The sequence below is a fragment of the Aplidium turbinatum genome, chromosome 17 (genome assembly GCF_918807975.1).
Source record: "Aplidium turbinatum chromosome 17, kaAplTurb1.1, whole genome shotgun sequence".
Classification (NCBI taxonomy): Eukaryota; Metazoa; Chordata; class Ascidiacea; order Aplousobranchia; family Polyclinidae; genus Aplidium; species Aplidium turbinatum.
The window spans coordinates 19,729,240-19,756,214 of record NC_137488.1 but is presented as its reverse complement, the minus strand read 5'-3'; the positions used below and the strand labels follow the sequence as shown (position 1 = coordinate 19,756,214).

The 26,975-nt window shown below is 35.7% G+C and overlaps 1 protein-coding gene across 1 annotated transcript; it reads left to right on the top strand.

Annotated features, from left to right (window-relative positions):
• The first annotated feature begins 535 nt into the window (after positions 1 to 535).
• On the top strand, positions 536 to 25,949 carry LOC145786295 (X-linked interleukin-1 receptor accessory protein-like 2). The gene is made up of 15 exons (XM_082597936.1): positions 536 to 602; positions 1,493 to 1,671; positions 2,668 to 2,811; positions 4,451 to 4,598; positions 6,587 to 6,711; positions 7,251 to 7,356; positions 9,002 to 9,144; positions 9,779 to 9,846; positions 10,010 to 10,099; positions 10,347 to 10,594; positions 12,170 to 12,328; positions 17,753 to 17,859; positions 18,454 to 18,579; positions 20,278 to 20,476; positions 24,616 to 25,949. The coding sequence occupies exons 1-15, from the start codon at positions 536 to 538 to the stop codon at positions 24,627 to 24,629; spliced, it is 1,923 nt and encodes a 640-aa protein (XP_082454062.1). The 3' UTR covers positions 24,630 to 25,949.
• Positions 25,950 to 26,975: the final 1,026 nt, after the last annotated feature.

The window sequence follows — 26,975 nt, the reverse complement described above, 5'->3', positions numbered from 1 at the left end:
GTGGGATGGCGCAACGGATAAGGCGTTGGTTTTCCAATTATGCAAACCTGGTTCGACTCCCGGTTAAGCTGGTTGTTGAAAACACCGCTCACCTCTACCCAGGGTGTAATAAATTGGGTGGACGGAGTTGCTGAAGTAAAGGCGGCAGAGAGAAAGGAACTGGCCACCCTACTCTCCTTAGTGCAGAAGGCTTAGAACCTTATCTTCTCATACCCGACACTTGAATCAAGGATGGGACCACCTTCACCTTTACCTTTGCCTTTTAATTATTATATTAAACATTAATCATTATTATTATAATTATTGGTAAAATAATTATTATTATGGTATCAAAACCGTTTATCACAGAGTTCACATTATGGCATTGCAAACGTATAAAACCACGGACATAAAAGAATATACTATACAGTATAATAATGATAAAACTATATTGTATATGGTTATGCTATTTCAAAGAAAAATTATTCTTTAAACCTAATTGCTTTGAAATCAATTTGTGTTGTAGGATATAGGCTGCTGTAAATCAATAAATGTCATGTATCCACTGTTGCGACATCTGTTTCTCTTTAGTTTGCTTGTACAAGTATCCTTTCAGGATGAAGGTAAGTCAAAAGTTTCATCCAACATTTAGAACATACGATGATGAAATGGGATTTTTAAGATATTTTCAATTACAACAAGATGTTAACATTAAATTTATGATAATTTGTCAGTATTGAAAGCAGTAGCGTTGACTGGAAAGTTCAGGGAACAGCGTTTTGGACCCGGCCCAGGGTAATTTTAGAGGAGAGTATCCTTTTCAAGGGATCTGTAAACGTAAAGAAACCACTTTGTATTCTTTGGAAATAATCCGTTTTCTTAAATATGTTTTAATTTTGGGTCCGGAAATCTCACGTCTACCTAGCTCCAATGTGGTGGGATGGCGCAACGGATAAGGAGCTCGCTTTCCAATCATGCAATCCTGGTTCGACTCCCGGCTTAAGCTGGTTGTTGAAAAACACCGCTCACCTGTACCCAGGGTGTAATAAATTAAGTGGGCGTAGTTGCTGAAGGAAAGGCGACCGAGAGAAAGGAACTGGCCACCCTGCTCTCGTTAGTTCCGAAGGGTTTGTATAATGATAACGTTATCTTCTCATTCCACGATGCTTGGATTAAGTATAGGACTCACCTTTACCTGGCCCAAATTATAATCTTAATGCCCCTGATTGAGAGACTACTATATATAAAAAACATCGTAAGATTGTTGGTATTTTTGACGGAGGGCAAAAACCATCAACCACGTGTGGGTCTTTCAAGATAGCAAGTTTCAGAAGACGTTGGATCAATGCACAAAATGACATTTATTAGCTAAAAATCTGATTCATGCTTGAGCACAAATAGGTCTGGATATGCCTTCAATGATCACTTATAATCACTTCAATGATCACTTCAATGATCACTTCAATCAGCAAATCAGTTTCATCTTCATCTCAATTGTTTCATGCGTTCACAGACCATGGGTGCGAAAACGTTAATTTGAAGCCAGAGTACAAGCTAGCTCATGCAGGCTGGCCGATGTTTCTGTCCTGCGCGTTGTTTGACCACAACAGCTTCATATACACATCTTACATACAATCTGATTCTGGAGACTATTACAGTGGATATTACGAGGAAGTGGAAGAAAGTACAGAGGTACAGTAGTATCATTAAGCCATATCTTAAAAAATATGTTTCTCCTCATGCGATGTTTATACGTTGTTTTGATCAATAAATTGAAGCATGTTTAAGCGCGGATCACACTTGCGTCCCCTTTGCAAGATCGCTGGTGTGTTTCACGTTTAAAAGCCTTTTTCGAAGAATGAGTAAAGACCTTGTTTGAAATTCAAATTCTAATTGAAAACGAAAAATGCTCTTTTCGACAAACGAACAAAAAAGAAAAATTAGTAAAGATTTTAACTGAGCACATTCAACGGTCAATTTTTATTACACTAAGACAAAATCTTGTGGAAAAAGTTGAAAATAGTTCAATCCAATACCTCACATGCTGTGGATTAATTGTTGCTTCAATTTAAAAATTAGTCTATTAGTAAACATGACCTTTATTTATCAATACATAAAGAACCCCAACCAAACTCATGTTCACCAAACGTTTCAAAGACTACAGTAAACTTTTTTCATCTACCGTGTTAATGAATTTATAGCAACAAAGATAAAAACTCAGTTGGATTGAAAATAAAAACAGGTCCAGCTTTTGAAACGTTTGCTGAACATAAATTTAGTATTTAAGCTACAATGTAGATTCCACATTTTGGGTTCCTTATTTTTTAGTTAGTGTAACCAGGCGTTTGAAATATTCAACTTTTATATTTGTTGTCATTTTTCTTAATACACAACTAAAATAGGCTCCAAATTAGATTTGAAGTGATGAAAATGAGTTCAATCTGCATATGAAACAACAAACTCTTGTTCTTAAAAATCTTAATACGCGACTACGATGATGTACAACGATGAACTCACGATTAAATGAATTCTGAAAGAAGTATAATTTTCGACAAAAAATTCTAAAACTTTCATAAAACACAAAATTGTTCTGTAATATTGAATCACATTCATTTAAAAATTTACTTGCAGAGTGTTTTGTGAAGCAAAAGTATTTGAATTGCCGCTAACATCCAAATTTTCATTCAGCTACTGTGCCAAATCATGCGATCAAATGGAACATTATTACTAAACAAAACAATAGTTGAAGGAAACGATTTTTATTTGTCAGAAACAAGTGTCATTCCAGATCCTCAAAGTAAAGAATCAAATGAATTCCGGTTGAAATTGCTTGTAAGTGAAATTGCGTCTAAATACCGCATATAATAACAATGTGTGTTTTTATGTAACGCTGTATCCAGTGGTGGGATCCAATCTTGTTAGCAACCGCTTCACTTTGACTAAAAATAACCACATTTGGTAACCCTGCGTACAATATTTACCCCGTCAGCTCAGTGGTTACGCGTCCGGCTCAAGATCACTCGGAACTGATTCGACTCTCGGGGTATGCGCTTGAGCAACGCATTTCAGGACTGCTCTCCATTCAGCGGCACCTATTGAATAGAATAATTCCCCGCCAACAAAACTTTAACAATCGGAAAACTCCACTCTGCCAATCTCAGTAACCGGCCATGCGTCAAAAGCCTCTACAACAGGGGTTCCCAACCTTTTTACGATCTCGTACCACTTGGACGCTCTGTACTGCCAAGCGTACCACTTCTTGCAGAACAAATAATTTGATCGAATCATATTTTATTCAGAAGAATAATAATATTGGCCTACTAAAATAACACTAAAGCACCACAACTAAATTTAATGGTATTTTTGTTTTTGTTTACTGTCCACCAATTGGTCGATGTGCGGTGTAAATTTGCCAACAGCGCATCGAAAGTCATTTCCGGGCGTACCTAGTCGGTTTCGATTTTTTTACTTGATGTTCATCATGACTGAAAATCCCTGCTCGCATTCCCGCGTGGAAGGGAAATCAGTAGCTGTGGAACAGCATGGGAAGCTAGCGTTGAGTATGAACAGGCCATTCTCAGCCAGAAGTTTATTGGAGAACATTCCTTGTAACCATTATGTAGCTGTTACAGAACATTTTATTCCGATCTATTTTTAGCTTACAACTATCATTATTCAGCGCTATTTGTAGACTAAGCTATAAAACAGTAAATAATATCTATCAAGAGCAATCATTTGACATAATTAACGCCCACTGTCCCACAGCGTTGTACGGCTTTTCAAAGCAACTGTGCTCCTTGTTGGCAATTAGCATGACTTGTATTTTGAAGATCGTAATGACACGAAACAACAGGAATAGTTACTTGACAATAAGAATAGGCTTGGGGAGTTTTTTTTTGTAAACAAAACCAGATAAAAAAAATATAAAGTTGTGAATCCAGGTTTTTGTGAAAAAAACGGAAGCTACCCGCGTACCACCTGAAAAACCTTCGCTTACCACTAATGGTACGCGTACCACAGGTTGGGAACCCCTGCTCTACAAGTATGCGAAACTACCAGAAATAACCAATCATGGCTTTGTCAGTCCGAAGATAAAGATTCAAAACCAAACCAATGTTTAGGTCAGGTCCACTCGAGAAGTCAGCCAGGAACCGGTTCTGAGAACCGTTTTATTTTTAGAAAGCGGTTGGGGCGAACCAGCTGAATCTCATCACTGGCTGTATCCATCACAGAATGTGTTCCTCTTCAGCGCTTTACAAAGCAGACAGTGTCAGTGTAGCTGTATAGAGACGCAACTGAGTACATTATTACTTGAATCCATTTCATTGCTCAGTGCCAAGCAAAGATTAGATCAACCACTTCTTCTAGTCCAAATCTGGTAGAGATCTGGTCCGATCCGCATTCAATCTGGACCAGATAAAGTGATGTCTGAAACTGCAACATCAGCAATCGATCGTTATTTTGTGTTTAGAGTTTGAGTTCAAATGACTGCTGGACTATAGACATCACCTTGAACCTGACTGATAGGCCTACGGAAATCTGCGGCGACTACTTACAGTCCAAGCCCACATATAAGTTTAAGTCAAAGGTCGACGATAGAAAAGTTTTTCAGTGTGAAGGTAAGTTGCGTTTAAACATTTGAGTAAAAAGCGTGCTTATGGGCAAATGCAACTACTTTTCTATCAAGCATTTGTAACAGGAACATTTAGCATTACCTCGACTATAGGTATGTTCACTTTTACATGACCACGTGTATTTTTCGTTGCTTCGCCGGTGCAACATCAACATCAATAAATTTCATATATTTCATGTTCTGCTTTTGTACTGTACGTTGTACCGCACGTGGAACTGTATCGAATTAAACTTGGTAGATTGATTGATTGATTGATCTACTTGATATTGCAAACTATATGACTAACAAAGTAACTTAGTACGCATGTGAGTTTTTAAATATAGTGATAGCCTTATCACTCTCTTCACTTTTCTGTTTTATCAAAGTTATTTATATTTTATTGAAGTCTTCTATTTAGATATATCAAAATCTTTATATTTAAACTTCTTCTTCGTTTGAACCTTCTTTGCCACTCCAGGGGTCGAGGGGCTCTATCTATTTCCACCCTTATTGGGCAGTGGCGGCGACGCGGTCTAGATGTTTCGGCAGGTGTCGAACAGCCGTTGAATTGATTCGTCATCCAAACTTATTGTCATATTTAAACTTAGAAAGCGTTCTTTGAAGCTCAATCATAGCAATTGAATACTTGCAACGGAACTTAATTTCTGGCAAGTTGTTGTCTGTTTAGTCGAGTGGTGAGACCTTGATAAGACGTCGAAAGGACGCCGGCTCAACACTAGGCTGTGCCAAAAAATGGCGAGGTTCAGGGATTTTTCCTTAACTTTCTGAAAATTTGTAGTGGACTTTTACAAACACAAACGTGAAAGAAAAAAAATTGAAAATAATGACGTCACACGGTCGCGCTGGGCGTTTCTATGGCCCATTTTCATAAAAATTGTCATATTTCGAAAACCACTGGAGATAAAAAAAAAAGAACTTACATCAAAAGCTGCAGAAGTGGCATGTTTATATCTGCTCTAAGAACACTTTTTATTCTAGGACTACTTGAAAAATATTTATAAGCAAAAAACTGACTTTTACTATTTTTTTGTAGTAGGGGAGATGCAGGACCTATTAGACATTTTTTTTCTTTTTTGCTCTCATTTCTTCAGTTTATATCAAAATAAAACAAAATACACTCTTCAAAAAAGTTTGTATAAGCTTTAACCTCACAAAAATACATTCGATTGTCAAGATATTTACACAGTCAATAAACATTGACCTTGGCCGTATTCTCTGAAAATGTTGTCTTATTTTGATATAAACTGAAGAAATGAGAGCAAAAAAGAAAAAAATGTCTAATAGGTCCTGCATCTCCCCTACTATACAAAAAAATAGTAAAAGTCAGTTTTTTGCTTATAAATATTTTTCAAGTAGTCCTAGAATAAAAAGTGTTCTTAGAGCAGATATAAACATGCCACTTCTGCAGCTTTTGATGTAAGTTCTTTTTTTTATCTCCAGTGGTTTTCGAAATATGACAATTTTTATGAAAATGGGCCATAGAAACGCCCAGCGCGACCGTGTGACGTCATTATTTTCAATTTTTTTTCTTTCACGTTTGTGCTTGTAAAAGTCCACTACAAATTTTCAGAAAGTTAAGGAAAAATCCCTGAACCTCGCCATTTTTTGGCACAGCCCATTCAACACCGATCAAGACCACACGATTGTGTCTGTGGAAAGACATAAAAAATTCGTGCCTGAAGGTGGACACGAAAATTAAGTTCCTTGCTTTCCAGTTCACTTAAGTTGAAACTTCAGGCACAGAGAGTCAGCCTGATGAGTACGACAAAAATGAGACTGAGTGTTGCACTTTCGGAATACTCTCTGTAACCACACCGAGTATCAGATTCACATTGCCAATTGCGCGGTACACATCCCAGGCAGCAAAATCTGTCATTTTTACATTGATTTAACGTCTGCAGACGTTGAATCAATGTAAAAATGACGGATTTTTTTGTCTGGAATGTTTTTCTGAATTTAAATATCATTTTGCAGGATTCACCGATGTCTTTCCTAAAATAGGAGACAGGGATTTGTACAAAGATTTATATTCATACCAATGGCGACACAATTGCTCAGAAACTCTTCCGGATGGAGTTGAAGTGAATGAAAATAATGCGGTAATCTTTGGATGATATAGCAACATAGTTGTTAAAATTGGCTTGTTAATGTGGTAGACATGGTTTTTGAACACCGTCAACAATAGAATGTAAAAAGACAAGCCTTTGATCACATAATCAATCAACGCGTACGCCACAACGACAGTTCCTTGCTTCTGATAAATGACTTGAAAACTAGCTCGAAAAGTGACTTCACAAATTTTGTATGGTGTAGTTTATATCTAAATGTGTATCTACCAAATGAAGTTACTATTCACTAAAAACTGGAACAGATTATTTCACCCTTATCGGGTTCATCAGAAGAGGCTGCATTTGATGTAATATGCTCTGCTTGTTTTTTTTTTTGCTTAGCATTGGGCACTTTTTTGTATCAATCGTATGTATTGTTTAATTGTGTATGTATGCGTCTGAGCTTGTGCATGTTGTTTTGTGTGTGTGGACATGGCAAGTCGATAAGTTTTACAGCATTCATGCCTTTTCTGTACAGTCTACTACATAACGTGTAAAACCTGTAATGTGTAACAATGTAATCATTTTAGCTGGTGGTAAAATCGGTTGACTTTGAGCAAGCTGGCCTTTACACGTGCTCTGTGACGTACAATGGGATGGTCCGGTACATCTACTACACAGAAGTTTGTGTTCACCGTAAGTACATCATATTAATATGATAATGGTGTTGATGGTCTTTGAAAGAGCTTTTTTTTAAAAGTATTTTCATACATGAGTTACAAAACAAGTTATGCGTTGTTGAAACTAAAAGTTGATATTTTTTCAGCTCTGATAATTTAGTTGGCAATAAAATTATTTGGTGTTGTGACTATGGTTTGGTTTGAAATCATTATCCTTGGACTGACAAATCCTTGATAGGTTATTCCTGGTAGCTTAGCATCTTGCGGAGGCTTTTGACGCAGGGCCGGTTACTGAGATTGACAGAGTGAAGTTTCTGGTTATGGAAGTGTTGTTGCTGGGGAATTAATTTATCTATTAGGTGCCACTGAATGGAGAGCTGTCTTTAGAATAGGCCTACGTTGCTCAAGCGCACATTCCGAGAGTCGAACCAGCGCCGCTTGATCTTGAAGCTTCTTCGCTTACAAAGTCACGCGCTAACCTACTGAGCTATCGGGACTATTTTTTATTATATCCATGTAATATTTGTTTTTATTTCAAATCTCCCATCATCACGTCAAATAGATGCACTGCACATGTCTCTTGAGTCTGCATCGACTCTTGCGCTTACGTCGCCATGACGTGTATCGGCGTTTTTTTTTTGCGAAAAGGTTTGCCGACGTTTGGGCTTAGCCATGTGATATTTACATAGATTCAACTTGTTCAGGTCTTCGATCAATATAAAACCACTTCTTTAAAAACCAGTTGTGAACAAATTTTTGCCCGCTTTTGAGACTCCTTCAAGGCATGCGAACTCATGTGAAACGTATTCAGCTCGGCAATTCAACCGGCATCGAGTGATCAGCTTCTTTTACATGGATTCAATGTGTCCGGGCCTTGAATAAATGTGAAAAGACTCGTTGAATAGCTTCAACGTCTGCAGATGTTGAATCAATGTAAAAAAAATGGTTGACTTGCTGTCTGGGAACAAACGTTTTTCAAGACTGTTTGTAAACAAACTTGTTTTTTGCTGATCAATACAATAAACGACCATAAACGTTTTTCTGACGTTAAGCAACAAGATGTTGCGGCTACACACGTTTGCCGATGCTGGGCACGGAAACGCGCAGCGGTCATAACCGCTTGCCGCAGCGAATTGTTGAGATTCCGATATCAGTTCAATTCAGTTTGTTTTTATTTCTGACCATCACAACGAAAAAACAAAATATGCCAAACCTACCTAACAATTCAGGCTTATGCCCAGTAATTGAAAATTTAAGTTCAGTAAGCGGATGAAAAAGAGTCATTTTTGATTTTCCTTTTAATTAACAGGGGGTGGTTGATTGATTTGATTCTCAGAAAGTTGATTGAAAGAGTTCCATAACTTCGTTGAAGTACAGTCAATAACTCAGACAGAATGTTTAAAAATGGCCAAGTTACTGCATTTGCAGTGACGTCAATGTTGACATTCCCAGTATGCCTACTAAATATTCACCCGTGAGCGCTGATGTCTAGTTTTCAACATTGTCGGTTTTCTTATAACGATATACAGTAGTCCTCGCTTATTCAGCCCACCAAGGGACCCGACGATTTTGGGCTGATGAACCGGATGGGCCTATTAACCATGGGCTTAGTAAGCGGAGACTATTGTATATATATGTGAGTCGTTACTATTGTTTTGCAGACCCCGTAACCTTCACCCAGCATACCCTTACTTGCTCGCAAGATGTATTTGAAAACGAAAACGAAGAGGCTGTGTTCAATTGCATTGGGAACTTTGGAGAGGGACAAGTTGAAGACTCAAGCGTTTCGTTTTTTTGGCAAAAAGTAAGAAGATATCGTATGATCGAAGTTTTCGATTGGATAATTCACTATTTTAATAAGATTGGAAAAACGAAGCGTTCACTTCGTTTGTGGTAGAGCAGTAGAATCGTATTCTGCAGAAATGTAGCTACGGGGAGGGAACAATCTCCTTCTCAACACAAACCTTTTTTGCACTTATCACAAAGTTTTGATGACATTGTTTTACATGTTGAGTGACGTTTCACACATGTTTGGCTGCATTTAGTATTTGTAGCTTCAAGCAAACTCTTATTTTAAGCATTGAAAAAGTTGCTTCACCACTTCCCCTCCAATAGTTGCTTTGACGTAAATATCACACCCTCCTGAAAGATTTTTCCAGATATGTCACTAGTATGATGTGCACATCGCAAATTGGGCCATTTAATGTCTCAACCAGTGCTTAAAAATGTCGGCATTAAATATGTGCTTAAACATATCTGTTTTGTGAATAGGCCTACTGCAAACACGTCTGTAGGAAGAATGCTGCAGACACGTCTGTGGTATGAATACTGTAAACACGATCAATTTGGAATAAACATAATAATAATAATTTATTTAACACCAGTTGGGTGCAAAGTAGCGTCAATTTCAGCTTAAAATTATTTTTTATTGTTTCAAGAAAGGAAGTGATACACGGACGGACTGTGATACAGCAGACGACGCAAGCGAGCAAAAACACTGCACATAGTGAGTAACAAACACTTTCGCCTGAAACAGTTTCGAAAATAATATACTGTATTTATTAATAAAATCTGTGTTGTTAGCAAGCACAGCTTCTAGGTAACCACATTTTAATCAGCGCAATATTTACGGTCTACTTTACAAACTAAAAATACAATTTTTAATGCAGCACTTTGGATGAAGTCTGTTATTTATACAATCCTGCTGACACTGACAAGCAAAAGCTGAAGGCCATCGTTCCAATTCGTTTCTCAATTAGGTAAGCAACACGACGGTAATAGATGACAAATCAACTTTTTTTTTATTGAAAAAACGGTTAATTTTCTGTCTGGGCAGCTGTTTAAAGGTAAAAGTGGCAAAACGTTAACTTTCAATTCTATTCATTACGTTGCTTGTTTTAGTACACGAAGATGCACGATTATATCATGAAAGTGCTGACGATGACCCAAACTAAAAAAAATGTCCGACTTCTTCTGGCAAGACCACATTAATTCTTTTTTCTATAGAAACATCAGCAAATCTGATTATGGTGAATATGTTATCTCTGCTGCAACAAACACACAAGAGAGTAAAGTTGCGAATGATACAGTGGAACTGAGAAGAAAAATTGTGCCTGGATTGGAGTCAACAGCATCTATTATTGGCATTTGCTGTGGAGCTTTATTCATCGTCTTGATTCTGATGATACTCATCATCTACAACTTGATCTATTTAAAGGTTCTCTACAAAATTTATTTTGGAAAATATGAGTTAGGTAAGTAAGCTGAAATACAAACAATTTTATCCTGAGTATTACATGGAGTAACTTACATATTAGGCTGTGCCAAAAAATGGCGAGGTTCATGGATTTTTCCTTAACTTTCTGAAAATTTGTAGTGGACTTTTACAAACACAAACGTGAAAGAAAAAAAATTGAAAATAATGACGTCACACGGTCGCGATAGGCGTTTCTATGGCCCATTTTCATAAAAATTGTCATATTTCGAAAACCACTGGAGATAAAAAAAGAACTTACATCAAAAGCTGCAGAAGTGGCATGTTTATATCTGCTCTGAGAACACTTTTTATTCTAGGACTACTTGAAAAATATTTATAAGCAAAAAACTGAATTTTACTATTTTTTTGTATAGCCTAGTAGGGGAGATGCAGGACCTATTAGACATTTTTTTTCTCTTTTGCTCTCATTTCTTCAGTTTATATCAAAATAAGACAACATTTTCAGAGAATACGGCCAAGGTCAATGTTTATTGACTGTGTAAATATCTTGACAATCGAATGTATTTTTGTGAGGTTAAAGCTCATACAAACTTTTTTGAAGAGTGTATATAATGTACACTCTTCAAAAAAGTTTGTATAAGCTTTAACCTCACAGAAATAAATTCGATTGTCAAGATATTTACACAGTCAATAAACATTGACCTTGGCCGTATTCTCTGAAAATGTTGTCTCATTTTGATATAAACTGAAGAAATGAAAGCAAAAAAGAAAAAAAATGTCTAATAGGTCCTGCATCTCCCCTACTATACAAAAAAATAGTAAAATTCAGTTTTTTGCTTATAAATATTTTTCAAGTAGTCCTAGAATAAAAAGTGTTCTTAGAGCAGATACAAACATGCCACTTCTGCAGCTTTTGATGTAAGTTCTTTTTTTTATCTCCAGTGGTTTTCGAAATATGACAATTTTTATGAAAATGGGCCATAGAAACGCCCAGCGCGACCGTGTGACGTCATTATTTTCAATTTTTTTTTTTACGTTTGTGTTTGTAAAAGTCTACTACAAATTTTCAGAAAGTTAAGGAAAAATCCATGAACCTCGCCATTTTTTGGCACAGCCTATTACATATATTAAATAAAAACGAAATGTTATTTGTAAGACTTTTTATCTTTGTAACCCTTGTATATGTAACCACCAAAAACAAGCTACCTTACAGCGTAGTCGAGTGATGAAAAGACTTGTACGACAATCGAAACACGTCGTTTCGATGCCGCTAAAGAGCACGCGGCTGTGTCTTTGGAAAGACACTTTGCGACATACTTGAAAGAGAACTCGAAGATTGGCTTCCTTGCCTTCTCTCCTACTTAATAATCTAAATCTTCAACAACAAGACTTAAGATAAAAAATAAGCGTTGGAATCTCTATGACTTCATTATGACTTCAAACAACATCAGTTTTTCAATTTTAAATACCCTCTGTAAGATTTTGATAATCACTATCCACAACTTGGAATCAACTTGCTTTTACTTACGCTTTCATCAAATGGACATTGCAACTAGTGCTAGAAACAACCAAAATTTTCAGTATTTACAACTTCTCCGTTGTCTACACGCAGATGACAAAGACTATGGCGCGTTCCTCGTGTACAACTACGGCTTAGACAACGATACGTTCAGCGCTGTCGACGTCAAAACATCCGTTACAGCAGTTAGTGACATCCTGAAGGAAATGGGTTACAGGATTTTCATTGAAGAAAAAAATTACTCCAACGAATGTAAGTGGACTTGTAGGCTTGAAAATCTTAAAGAAACGTCATTGTGGTTTGAAACTAGATTGTTGGTCGAGCCGGGACTTTTAATTTCAGTTCAAAATTAATTTTACCAAGTTTCTGCCGAATTTACATTATCACGTTATCTTATTTGCATGAAAAAGCGCTGTTTGCTACTCAACTACTATTTCGCGTCTGCTGCTACAAATAAACATACCACAAACAATAACGCTGATGGAAAGTGAAAATCTTGCTGATCTTTGCAATGATCTACTTTCTGGTTCGATATATTTGCTTCATTTTAAGTTTTGATGAGTTGATGAAGATGAAGAATTGAATTTGGGATCAACAACTAGTAGGCAGACTCAAACTACTCCCCCGCTTGGGACCAAAAACCTAAAGCATTCATTTTCTATCTTTTACTCAGTCCCAACAAATTAAAATGAGGAAACTATCAATATGTATATTATTATTACATTATTAGCTTCATTACAAAATACATACCGCCGCCCCTACTATAGGCTACTACCACTCGTATTCAAATAAACATGGCATTCAGTCTTGCTTTGTGTTTGTTATATCAGCGCCAATGCAAATCTGGGCGGATCACATGTTTTGATCCAATAAAGGCACCATTGCGAATCTGATTGTAAAATAATTACAAAATAAAGGAACTCAAAATGTAGATACTAAACTCATATTCAGCAAACGCTTTGAAAACTAAACTGCTTTTCAGAGCCAGTAAAATAACACTTTACTCGTTAGAAGCAGTTTAGTTTTCGAAACGTTTGCTGAACATGAGTTTAGTATCTACATTTTTGGCTCTTCATTTTTTAATTAGATTAACCAAACATTTCAACCACTTTGCAACTATGATTGTAAGCAAGGCCGTGTAAACCCCTCCCACCCCTTTCCCCCCCGACCGGGGGCCTACGGCAGTTTAGAGACCCACTCATTTTCAGTCTGTTTAATGTTTTTTGACTATTTATAAGAGAAAAATGCTGCTAAAAAAGGTCAACATCAATAGCTTAAATCAACAAAAGCTGTATTTATTGCTTCTCAAACCTTCGGCTGGGGGCCCACGCATATTTATTTTGTGCAGCGTTTTTTAGCTTGTTATTATGTTACATTTAACACTTTGCTCCTCAAAGGGAGGCCGGATTTGGCCCCCCCCTCATATTTCCTTTAATTATTTGAAGCACAGTAACGCCATGCACTTGGTTTTTCTTGACTTTTCCTAAAATTGCCAGGCGGATCTGATGATATTAAATTTGATGCTAAAAGTTGTGTAGTTTTCTTGTAAATTCAAGATTTTGGTGAATTTTTGCTATTTCTAGCTAACTTCCAGCAAAGCGTGAAATGGATTACATTGCGATGACAAGCCATAAGCTCATAATTGCTTCGTGCATCGATATGCGCGAGCAGAGAGAAGCATTCTCTTGCTTTCTTTTGTTTGGTTTGACCTCAATAATACAAAGCGCGTTATTTCTTATGCTACAAAGAAAAGCCAGTGATCGCAAAGCTGTTAATTAGAAACAATAATAGCAAACGTTTTTTGCGTTATCAGCTCTACAAAGAAGAATAGCAATCCACGATCAAAATAGTAGACTATGGAGGCCACAAACTATTCAAAACAGTTGTTTCAAGCAGATAATATTCATTGACGAATAAAAAACGTTACAATAAGAAATCTTCTCTTGGATAAAGACACGAAAACTTGGTTTCGAAATAAACGTTCTATGGAAATGCTCTCATTGACAAAACTTGCAATTGAGGAAATGTATCACTGCAAATGCTTTTGGGAGAAGCCGGAGAAATAGCGTTTTTGCAAACAGTAATTGTGAGATACTCAAAATTATGAGATAGGCTTCATTTACACGTAGCAGCTAACTCGATGGCGTCCCTTCACTGATTTATGTCGCCTACTTGTTGTTATGTCCTGTATTTTTGTTTCACAGTGCACTGTGTTTTGTTCCAAAGAGCGCAAAATAAAGATGATAATGCTTCATCTACATTACAAAATATTTTGTAATGTAGGCCTACAAACAAAATGTACAATGTACACAATGTACATTACAAAATATTTTGTACTGTAGACGAGGCATAAAGTTAGGCGTCACATAAGACAAACAACAAATCAGCTTTCTTCATCATTGATTCAACATCTGAATACGTTGCGCCAATGTATAAGAGGCCGGCTATTGTGAAGACCCGCCATTTAGGCTATAAACGATCCGATTATACCAAAAGTGGGACAAACTAGTGGATCAAAGAATGAATAAACAATGCTGAGAAAACTAAATCTAAGTGACGAACAATACCGATGTCTTCATTTATCTTGGAAAAATGCTGCCCAAACTTATCAACAAAAAATACCGTAAATAACGGCAAGGATCCCGAAAGCAGAATTTGCTCAACTTTGGCATGAATTTAGTCAGACATCTACAGTAATAATTCCACACATACAATAACGGGCTCTCAACTGCTGTAAGATAACACGATGGTTCTGGTTCTGGGCGATTTGTGTAACAGTTTAGGGGAAGACACTACTTGAAATGATGCACCACACAAAAGATTTTCAATGAAGACTGAGTCTAAAAACCGGTGTGGATTGTGCTGCACAATGACTTCAAGTTCAGGACAGACAAGGCACAAAAATATCACGATAAAAATAAAGACCTTGTGGGAGATTTTCGAGAATCATAACACGATGCAAATACCAAAAACGCATGGTTTGCATGCTGCTCTAAGCTGGCCGGCAACCACAAAGGTAGACAATACAGGCAGTTTATAATTCGATAACAGCGCAATAAACATTATAAATACGTAAACCGACAATTTTCTTTTACAAACGTTTTACGTCTAATAGTAAATTTTCCCTCAACAATTTTTTGTGAAGCACTTGCAAACCACGGTTTTATAAAATAATTCATCATTATTATTTTTTACTTCTCGGATATTGTAAAACGTCATCAGCAAAATCACAAAAAAAATTTCATTACTTCAATGTAGTAGGCCTAAGAATTTCTTATAGAATTGTAGCCACGTTGTTTCAACAAAGAAGCCATTTTTTAGCAATATAGAGTTATAGAAAATAATTTGCAATCATGCAAATGGTTGGAAAGAATCTAGGAAGTCTTCTCACAATCTGGCACAAAATGATTATGTTTATTGTATCTCTGTAAAATGTTTTACGACAAACTTTGAAGCTTCGTTATAATCATTTTTATCTTTGAAGTCAAAAGTTATTTTTTTTTTTTTGGCCAGAAACATAATCACTGCCTTGCTGATGTTGTCGATATTACGCGTATTTTTAGTGCTTCAAACAATAAGGACCCAGTCAGCAATCCAGTCCTTTTACATTGATTCAACATTTGTAAACGTTAAATTTATGTAGATTTGCTGACTGTGGGTTATTTCACATTTCCTTTGTTTACGCACGTTCCTCAATTCGCTGTTGCATTATTTCGACGCTGGCGGCAATTCGCTGTTGCATTATTTCGAATTGATTGACACAATCTTCAATAAAAAGTGAGCTTCGAACTTAGCTTTGTTGATATAAATGCTGTATTTTTTGTGGATGTAATTTATGAGTCATGTTTATAAACACCCGTAAGCGAAATGACTTATGATGTGGCCTGCATGATATTTGTGATGCGACTTGACACAAATCCACAATTTCAAAAGCACCTAATTTGAACTTAGAAATTTCAGATAATTTCAACAACTTGTTCAACTGTCTTCTCTCTACTAAAAATATTCATACTACAAACTCAATTGTAGACCTAAATACACAAACGAAGATGTAAACAGCTATTCAAGCAGGCTAAGGTGTTACTTATGAGAAATTTGGTTCCATAAAACTAGAAGCTAGCCATGAGTTTGGGAATGCATTAGTTTAGGATAAAAATGTAAGACAACAAACGCAGTTTTGTTTTTTTTTCAAATTCGTGTAACAATGTTACTTTGATTGTAACTATTTTAGAATCAGTGAGTAGCTTACAATAAGATTTGCTCGCAAGTCGTAAATTCTAATCAATGCAATGATTCGGCACACCGCACACACACTTCGTGCGTTCGATCGAGCTCTTTGTTATTCAGAAGTTTGCATGAAATCGGATTAGCACGGTAATTAAATAGCGGCAAGTTAAATCAAAATTGTCGTTTTTGGGTACCTTTGCAAAAATTGAAATATCAAGTTTAACATATAAAATTTTAAAATAATGACTTTTCAAACTTATATACAAATGATTTGCTTTCACACCAGTGCAACTTCTGTTCAAATAGCATCAGCGGATAACACGTAACAGCTGATTGAATTTGATCCAAAAACGGCCCCCCCTTGAGCAGTTAACTTCCAAAAAAACGTTGAAAAGCAAAGGGTTAAAGTGTAATTCCATTTTTTATTTTTCTCTCTCGCTTTGCTCTCTTTACCAGCGACCTTGGGCAATGGGCAATTGGGCATGTGTAGTTTCAGAAGTGGATTAAGAAGTCAAAATTTTTTTGTGTCCCACAAAAAACTAGCAAAATAATGTATTATTGCGAAGTAAACACTGTTCACTCCAATAGCCTAGTTAATTAGCAATCGAAATGGATTAATGGAGATAGGCTATAAAATAAAATGCGCCGGCCGTGAAAATACTATAGGTGAAGCGAATAATGAGGACATATAAAATGCATTTAGAAAGTTTTAACCTGCTGAAAAGCTACACCACACTGGACTACACAAATTTTCAAGATATAAATTATTGAAATCCTTCTGTAGTTGCAAATGATTTTTTTTTAAATGGCAGGCAAACTTTATTTGAAACCTTCTACCCACATCCAGTTTTAATTTGATGAATTTGATTATGACATAGCCTACAAAGCGACGCATGGTTACATACAGTATGTGCATTGTGCAAAAAAAACATTATTGCTCCAATAATGCCTAAAACCTTCCGGTTGGACAAGCCCCCCACTCTTTCTATTTTAGGCTACTTTACATTTTTAGACATTAAGTTTTGCATTATCCATTGATCTTAAAAATTTTTTTTTGTTAAAATTCTGGTCCTTCCCGGCTTCCCAAACTTTTTTCCAGATCAGTTATTGCATTGTCGGCATATTTTCTTTTTTTAAATCTTAGAGTTGTTTACTCTTTGCTGAAATGATGACTTTGAACTTTTTTCCTACATTGAAAGAGTTTGAGGTTACAATCTAACGCTTCTTGACCTATTTTTAAGAGCCATCACTAAACATAGGGGGCCACTAGTGGATTTTGGGAGGGATCCAAAGATGGTGCTCACACGGCCCTCAGTTTAATTTGTTTTCAAATCTTAATGTATTTCTTTATAAAACGACAACTTATCTTCACATAAGAAGTCTATAGGTTAGTTATAACTGTGATGGGATGCTACATACAAATTGTTGCATTTTCCAATTTTGCGGCAGATGTAGCAAATTTTGTGCAAAACTCCATTGCACGAAGTCATCGAGTAATCGTATTTCTGACGACGGAATTCATCAAAGATGGATGGAGCATGTTCAAGTTTTACAAGGTAACCTTAATTTATGACGTCATAACGAGTCATGGTTTTTCTAGATCTTTATGATAAAACTTCACCGTCCAACCATCCACCATTTCACACCACCGTTTGATCGAGCGGAGAGAAGCTTGCAGCCTACAAAACTATCGGAAGGACACTGGTTCGACACCAGTCAAGAACACGCTGCTGTGTCTTTAGCAAAAAACTTTTATGACATGCTTAAAGATACAATTAGTTTTCTTTTAAAGATTTGATAAGGGCTAGATGCATAGCCGAAAACGTTAGCTATTTTGTTTTTATAATGTTAAATGCTATGGTGTTGCTCAATTATGCCTGCATATGGTTAAAGGTGGGAAAAAATGGTCCGGTTAACTTAATTTAAACTTGTCACCATCAGCATGTGCCTGAATACGACGAAGACTTCCAGTTAGTAAGGTTTAATTTGAACTGATGTGACAAGAACCTAAGTTACGTAACAAGTACCTAGGTGATGTAACAAGCTCTTCTCTTTTGGCAACACTTTTCATAAAAAAAATACGGACACAGCATCAGAGCGAAACATTGGCAAATTTCTGAATAGGTTTATTTCGTTTTAATTTTGTTCAGGGTTTTAACGAAATGATCCAATCTGGCTCCAAGTTGATATTCATTTTGCTTCCTGGGATGAAGGAGTATTTGAAGCAACATCAGCATGATGATCTAACCTGCCAAGCCATTCAATCTGCCATCAGGGTAATTAACAAATAGGCTACGATAGATCTTTCGTTCGCTGCTTATGTTTCAAAATCAAACTCTGCTTTTGCTGTTCTATCATCAACAGGGATATGCCGAACACAATAATGTTGCTACTGTTTTTGAATAACATTTATTTTTTCAAAATCTTTATGTTGGACAATGTGTCTCAAATGCTGACCGGATTAGCCCACATTAGCAAATACATAGGTCCGCCCGTTAGCTCAGGTCCGCCTCGTTAGCTCAGTAGCTACGCGGCCGGGTCAAGGTCACGCGGCGCAAGTTCGACTCTTGGGGTGTGCACTTGAGCAGTGCATTTCAGGATTGCTCTCCATTCAGTGACACCCAGTGAATGGAATAATTCCCCGGCAACAACACTTTAACAATCGGAAAACTTCACTCTGCCAATCTCGGTAACCGGCCCTGCGTCAAGAGCCTCTACAAGTATGCGAAACTACCAGGAATAACCTATCAAGGCTTTTTCAGTCCGAGGATAAAGATACGAAACCAAACCAAACCAAATCATGTAAAGCTGCCCTTGTGACCACTCTGATTCAAAAATGCAAAATGATATTTTTTTAAATGAGCCATTTCCGACGCGGAAGTTTGTATCTGTTTTCTGGCTGGGTAACGTTTTAAAACTTTTTTCGTGGCAAACTGTTATAAAATGTGGCCAATGATTATTATCATGCAATCTATAGAACGTGGGGTATTTTTAAACTAATGCCTGGTGAACAGTCTCATACTAGTTTAAACTTTTTTTTACATGTTTTACAGTCCGAACAAAATGTGGCAAATTAGTGCAAGCTCGATATTATCACCAGCCATAATATCATCATTCAACAGGCGTGTTGATTGTGTGATCACAATACGGGCTTTTTTATAACTTTAACAAACCTTTAAGTTCATTTGTTATTGAATACATCGAGTGTCGGATTAATAGTTTTAAAGCTAAAATTGCAGTATTTTTGGTTTGTTTTTATACGTCAACCAACGTTCAATCGACAAAGTATAATTTTATTCAAAGAACGGTTTTCTCTTGGAACGCACGGTGGAGACTAAAAGCGTTTAACTTTCAATCAAGCAAACAGGTTTAAAGTGCATCCGATTCAAACTTGAAAATTGTTGATGTTTTCAATTTGTGGAAAAAATCTGCATAAATAGCAGATAGCTTTAGATAAAAATGCATATTATTAGCATAAGAAAGTTTACGGAAGGAAATCCACAGTTCGAAAGGGCGAAAGAAAATAAACGAAGACCATTGTTTCAAACGCTTTTTATTATTGAAAGTTATATGTTATTTTTGCAGCTACTTTCTCCTAGTTCAACGTGATGTTAATTTCGTTATTTTTTGTGCATACACAAGTTGATAATATCCCAAGACTTTATTTTTACCTGTAGCATAGGGTATAAACGTTCTCTGCAAAGAATATCGCTTTAACTAAATACATTTTAAACTTGGAAACTCTATAACTGAATCCGACTGGAAATATACAGAACAGTATATCGCTTATTACAAATTGGAACTGGAAGAAAGTTATGACTCGTTTCACTTACTGTTTCTTTCAGTGTTTTAATCGTGTTGAGACATCTGTTTCGATAATTCTTTCACTAGCACTTGGATATAAAGGTCTAAAACGGGACCAAGTACTAAGAAAGTAACGAAAGTGTTTTTAACGCAAGATGTGACTTTCTTAGACCAACTATTCCATCGCTTGGACTGGAGAACGATGCGCGACCCAGAAACGCTTCTCTTTCGCGATCGAAGCCGCCATGCCGAAGCTTCGTTCTAGAAAATTGAGCTTAGCAACTATTTCATCCAGCGAAGGTTTTTCATCTTTTGAGTTGGAAAGAAGCTTGAGCAAAGAAACGTATGTTTCCGAAAGATATTTTCAAGGTACAAAACGCCAATGGTAAATTTTGGTACAGATGAATGAGGCATTTTCTTAACAGATTCTATGATTGTGTTTACTATGTTTGTTTTAGTATTACCGGTAGTGAGAAACTAGACAGTCAATTTTTGTCTTTGTTTTTTAACATGTTTTATGTATGGTTATGTTATGGTTATGTTATGGTTATGTTATGGTTATGTTATGGTTATGTTATGGTTATGTTATGGTTATGTTATGGTTATGTTATGGTTATGTTATGGTTATGTTATGGTTATGTTATGGTTATGTTATGGTTATGTTATGGTTATGTTATGGTTATGTTATGGTTATGTTATGGTTATGTTATGGTTATGGTATGGTTATGTTATGGTTATGTTATGGTTATGTTATGGTTATGTTATGGTTATGTTATGGTTATGTTATGGTTATGTTATGGTTATGTTATGGTTATGTTATGGTTATGTTATGGTTATGTTATGGTTATGTTATGGTTATGTTATGGTTATGTTATGGTTATGTTATGGTTATGTTATGGTTATGTTATGGTTATGTTATGGTTATGTTATGGTTATGTTATGGTTATGTTATGGTTATGTTATGGTTATGTTATGGTTATGTTATGGTTATGTTATGGTTATGTTATGGTTATGTTATGGTTATGTTATGGTTATGTTATGGTTATGTTATGGTTATGTTATGGTTATGTTATGGTTATGTTATGGTTATGTTATGGTTATGTTATGGTTATGTTATGGTTATGTTATGGTTATGTTATGGTTATGTTATGGTTATGTTATGGTTATGTTATGGTTATGTTATGGTTATGTTATGGTTATGTTATGGTTATGTTATGGTTATGTTATGGTTATGTTATGGTTATGTTATGGTTATGTTATGGTTATGTTATGGTTATGTTATGGTTATGTTATGGTTATGTTATGGTTATGTTATGGTTATGTTATGGTTATGTTATGGTTATGTTATGGTTATGTTATGGTTATGTTATGGTTATGTTATGGTTATGTTATGGTTATGTTATGGTTATGTTATGGTTATGTTATGGTTATGTTATGGTTATGTTATGGTTATGTTATGGTTATGTTATGGTTATGTTATGGTTATGTTATGGTTATGTTATGGTTATGTTATGGTTATGTTATGGTTATGTTATGGTTATGTTATGGTTATGTTATGGTTATGTTATGGTTATGTTATGGTTATGTTATGGTTATGTTATGGTTATGTTATGGTTATGTTATGGTTATGTTATGGTTATGTTATGGTTATGTTATGGTTATGTTATGGTTATGTTATGGTTATGTTATGGTTATGTTATGGTTATGTTATGGTTATGTTATGGTTATGTTATGGTTATGTTATGGTTATGTTATGGTTATGTTATGGTTATGTTATGGTTATGTTATGGTTATGTTATGGTTATGTTATGGTTATGTTATGGTTATGTTATGGTTATGTTATGGTTATGTTATGGTTATGTTATGGTTATGTTATGGTTATGTTATGGTTATGTTATGGTTATGTTATGGTTATGTTATGGTTATGTTATGGTTATGTTATGGTTATGTTATGGTTATGTTATGGTTATGTTATGGTTATGTTATGGTTATGTTATGGTTATGTTATGGTTATGTTATGGTTATGTTATGGTTATGTTATGGTTATGTTATGGTTATGTTATGGTTATGTTATGGTTATGTTATGGTTATGTTATGGTTATGTTATGGTTATGTTATGGTTATGTTATGGTTATGTTATGGTTATGTTATGGTTATGTTATGGTTATGTTATGGTTATGTTATGGTTATGTTATGGTTATGTTATGGTTATGTTATGGTTATGTTATGGTTATGTTATGGTTATGTTATGGTTATGTTATGGTTATGTTATGGTTATGTTATGGTTATGTTATGGTTATGTTATGGTTATGTTATGGTTATGTTATGGTTATGTTATGGTTATGTTATGGTTATGTTATGGTTATGTTATGGTTATGTTATGGTTATGTTATGGTTATGTTATGGTTATGTTATGGTTATGTTATGGTTATGTTATGGTTATGTTATGGTTATGTTATGGTTATGTTATGGTTATGTTATGGTTATGTTATGGTTATGTTATGGTTATGTTATGGTTATGTTATGGTTATGTTATGGTTATGTTATGGTTATGTTATGGTTATGTTATGGTTATGTTATGGTTATGTTATGGTTATGTTATGGTTATGTTATGGTTATGTTATGGTTATGTTATGGTTATGTTATGGTTATGTTATGGTTATGTTATGGTTATGTTATGGTTATGTTATGGTTATGTTATGGTTATGTTATGGTTATGTTATGGTTATGTTATGGTTATGTTATGGTTATGTTATGGTTATGTTATGGTTATGTTATGGTTATGTTATGGTTATGTTATGGTTATGTTATGGTTATGTTATGGTTATGTTATGGTTATGTTATGGTTATGTTATGGTTATGTTATGGTTATGTTATGGTTATGTTATGGTTATGTTATGGTTATGTTATGGTTATGTTATGGTTATGTTATGGTTATGTTATGGTTATGCTATGGTTATGTATGGTTTTATGTATGGTTGTATGGTAAGGCAACTTTACTTCATAGAGATAAGAGATTTGAACAGCAACAATTGCAAGAGAGGCCTTCAGAAAATTTTCACACCCTCTACCCTAACCTAAATCCATCACTGCAAAATGTTTCTAAATGTAGCATCAAAATGATCACACTTTGAATTGGTAGAGATGAAAGTAATGTTTTGAAGCAGAGGTCACCAAATGTTTTTGTGATCTGACCACGCGACGGTCAAAAAAGGTCCCCACAGGCCGGGTAACCATTTTATTCAACGGTCTGCAACTAATGGCTGATTCAACAGAGTGAGTGTAATTTATCCAGCTGGTAGCAACAATCAACACGTTTAATGGTTGGTTGCGTTTGATGGTCATGCATCATTAATTCTTTCAGAAATTGGTATTTTCAAAGAGTTTTATAATATCAGTATGTGTATCACATTCTTGGCACAGCTTGGCAGCCGGGCAGATGAACCTCGTGGGCCGGATCTGGCCGCCGGACGTAGTTTGATGACCCCTGTTTTGAAGGGTAGCTTATAAGCCTCTCAACCTCAAAGCTTCTTTGTTATACTGTTTGATGTCACCAGCAAGGTTTATTCCAAAAAAGTCCAAAGAAAAATTTTCAAGGTTGATAGTATTGTTTTGAGACTGAAAAGAAGCAAAATACAACGAAATTGTGTTCTTATCTGTAAAACATTTGGTTCATAACAATTAACTTATCAATGTGCTTAACCTGGGACAATAATGCTCCTAATTACGGTTGGGTTGGTCAGTTTGATTTTGTTGTTTTTAAAAACTACGTTACTTTTCGTGAATAGTAACCATTTTGGGTCGAAAGCAAAGTTAGCAAAGTAGTTTCTGGGATTGCAGTAAAACTTTGGTTATAAATTATATTAGTTCCAGTTTAATCTGTTATGCTACTTTGGGAGTAATTTGTGTTGTTGTTGTTTTTTCTATATTTTTCTATATATATATTATCTGTCTATGGTTTACAATTTATATCCTAGGAAGAGTAGTAGTATCATTTAATTTCATCAACATTCTCAGAACTTCTAAAATTATTTTAATATTACTACTCTTCCTAGGATATAAATTGTAAACCATAGACAGATAATTGATATCAGCTTTATAAGATTGAATTGCATAATTCAAAAAATAAATAAAACTTCACTGAACTGCGTACAAGCAACTACTGACGAACAAACACAAAAGGTGGTAACAATCTGTCATAAACTATGCGGGAGTGTGGTCATGAGACAAGATAGTGAGCGGAACAACATAAAGGCAATCAAGGAAAAAACACAAAGCAACATAAAACACATTATCTGTCTATGATTTTCAAGAAGTATCTCTCTACCAAAGCTGTACTAATCTATTTGTACAAATTGTAGGCGACTAAATTCCTCCGTTTTCTTTCATTGTAAAAACAAGATGCTGGTTTTTGCGGTTTGAAACGCTTCATAGAAAGAATCAAACAGGTCGCTATACAGATTTAGTATGTGTTTGTTTTTTGTGCATTATTTAAATTTCATTTGCAGATGAGAAGTGCTGAGATGGTGCGATGACATCCGGGATAGAGCAAAACCATTATCGCGATGGCGGAAGAAGACAAAGGTTGATTGTTACGCTTGAAAGAGATCAAGAGATCAACAGACACAGCGTTCACTTGATGTTCACTGTTCAGTGTCACATCTCAAAAAACAATCAGGAGTAATTTCAAAATACATTTTTTTATTCATTGACTTTTCTATCGCTTTGAATTTATGAACTTCCCCCAGTTTAGTCCAATCAACTTTCTTGTGTTGAGTAAGTTTTGCCATAAGCATTTCATTAAAAATTGTACTGGCACACAATCCAGCTAAAAAAATGCCAATCATCTAGTCGTTGGAAGAATATCAAAACTTAATTTTCGTTAGTCAAGATACCAGGAAACACCAAGGAAAAACGCGACTTTACATTAGTTTTTCTCTCAATTTCATGTAAATACGAGTTTCTGTATTGTTGAATAACTTCACGATTAGAGGTATATTTGGCTTCTTTTAATTGGTGGCGTTTGGTCTTGTTATTTGACTAAAATCATGATTATTGTCTTTGACGTTTTGTTACTTTCAGAAGAAATTTAGTAACTAAAAATATCGCGGAAAAACTTGTGTCCCTGATTTCAAGCGTAATGATGGACGTATTTTATTTATATAAATTCTTGGCCACTGGAAACCACCATTCTAAGTAGCCTATTTAACTTTTTTACGCAACGCTCAGAGCTGAAGTTCGGTTCCCCCGGGATTACACCTCCCAGGTTGGGATGGAATTTGTTACCTGGCTCTTTATTTGGGCGTTCGCTCCGGGATTCGTCTCCACACCGAAACATTCAGCAGGCACACCACAGGCTATGCTTATCAGTGGCGTACGGTCACCGTTGTTTTGAGTGTTCAGTTTTCTTTAAAAAGTTTCAAACACGTACTTGGTTTGCAAAGTAACTTTTGTATCATATCACACCAGTTTATTTTGATGTGAAGAGCTATTGAATAAACTGCAAACCTGATGAATGTTTAAAGACTGGACACCCGAAAAAATGTTTATCTTACGTCACTGATACTTACATGGATTTTCTTATTACTTCAAAAAAAAAATCAATCATTTTATTTTTCGTCATTAACGCGTCCGGGACGAAAAAGATACTAACTACAAAAATCGATATAAACCTACCAGCACGTTAACGAACGGGAAAAGATGGCAAAACCTTGAAAGGTTTAAAACGTGCCTGAATGAAAAATTATGTAGTAGGCTATGTCTGTAGTTAGCACGGCCACAAAACTTCATACTTCATACTTTTACTTCATACTTTATCTAAAGATAACACCATCATGGTCTTAACACATGTGACAGTACTTCGAAACGAAGATGGTAGCTTAAAAATTAAGTCATTTGCAAGCTCTCCTTATGGCTAAAAAGTCCAATGCGTGACAGGCAGGCACGACCTCAACGATAACATGTAAAGCCTGCCATCGGTGATGATGGAATTTCGGACGGTTTTGTCTATTGGGACGCTTTTTCTCTGGATTGGGGCTACAGTGAGCCTCCACGAATCTTTACTTTCAGCAAAGCTTACCCAATGTCGAGCAGCGTAAGTTTAATGCAAGTAATTGCTGTTTTTGTTTGAGCCTTTTGATCTGAGAGTTTGACCTTTTGCACCAAGCCACAATAGTCAGAACCGCTCTACATTGGTGTCAATGGTAACCTAATCATATTGCCATACCACCTTCATTGCTGTACTATATGTAGCCAACCCTTACAACACTGCTTTATTACGGTTGAATGCCTTCCACGTGTATTCATTGAACTTGAGGTCATCTGACCAGCAGTTTGTCTCATGTAAGTGAATGATTGTGCGAACAGCTTTGTGTTAATAAAAGTTATTGATCCACAGATATTACAATTGCCTTTCTGAGCAATAGTGACCGTTAATAATAATTTATCAGATAACTCAAACTAATCTAAACACAAACTCAATGACCAATCACGTGACCACATGAGTATTTACGAGAATATTAAACGCATTGGATAAATACTTTCTCTCTGCGTAAAGCAATAGTATTCATTCAATCTTGTAGCGTCTTTCCTTTATATCGGTTGTAATGTTAAAAATGTTTGACTTTATATAGCGCTGTATCCATCGCAGATTGCGTTGCTTCTCAGCGCTTTACAAAGTATAGACAGTGGCAATGCAGCCGTTTAGTGGCGCAAATGACTACATTATTACCCGAATCTACTCCATTGCTCAGTGCCAAGCAAAAATTAGATTCAGTACCACTTTTAAAAAGTCTTTGGTATGACCCGACAAGGTATCGAACCCATGCCTACCGATTCAGAGGCCGACGCAGTAACCACTATGCCACCG

Excerpts from the sequence above, each read along its gene's own strand:
- LOC145786295 (XM_082597936.1), top strand. The coding sequence starts at position 536 with ATGTATCCACTGTTGCGACATCTGTTTCTCTTTAGTTTGCTTGTACAA. Across the intron at positions 2,812-4,450 it reads AATTCCGGTTGAAATTGCTT|AGTTTGAGTTCAAATGACTG; the intron begins GTAAGTGAAATT and ends TTTTGTGTTTAG. Across the intron at positions 10,595-12,169 it reads TTTTGGAAAATATGAGTTAG|ATGACAAAGACTATGGCGCG; the intron begins GTAAGTAAGCTG and ends GTCTACACGCAG.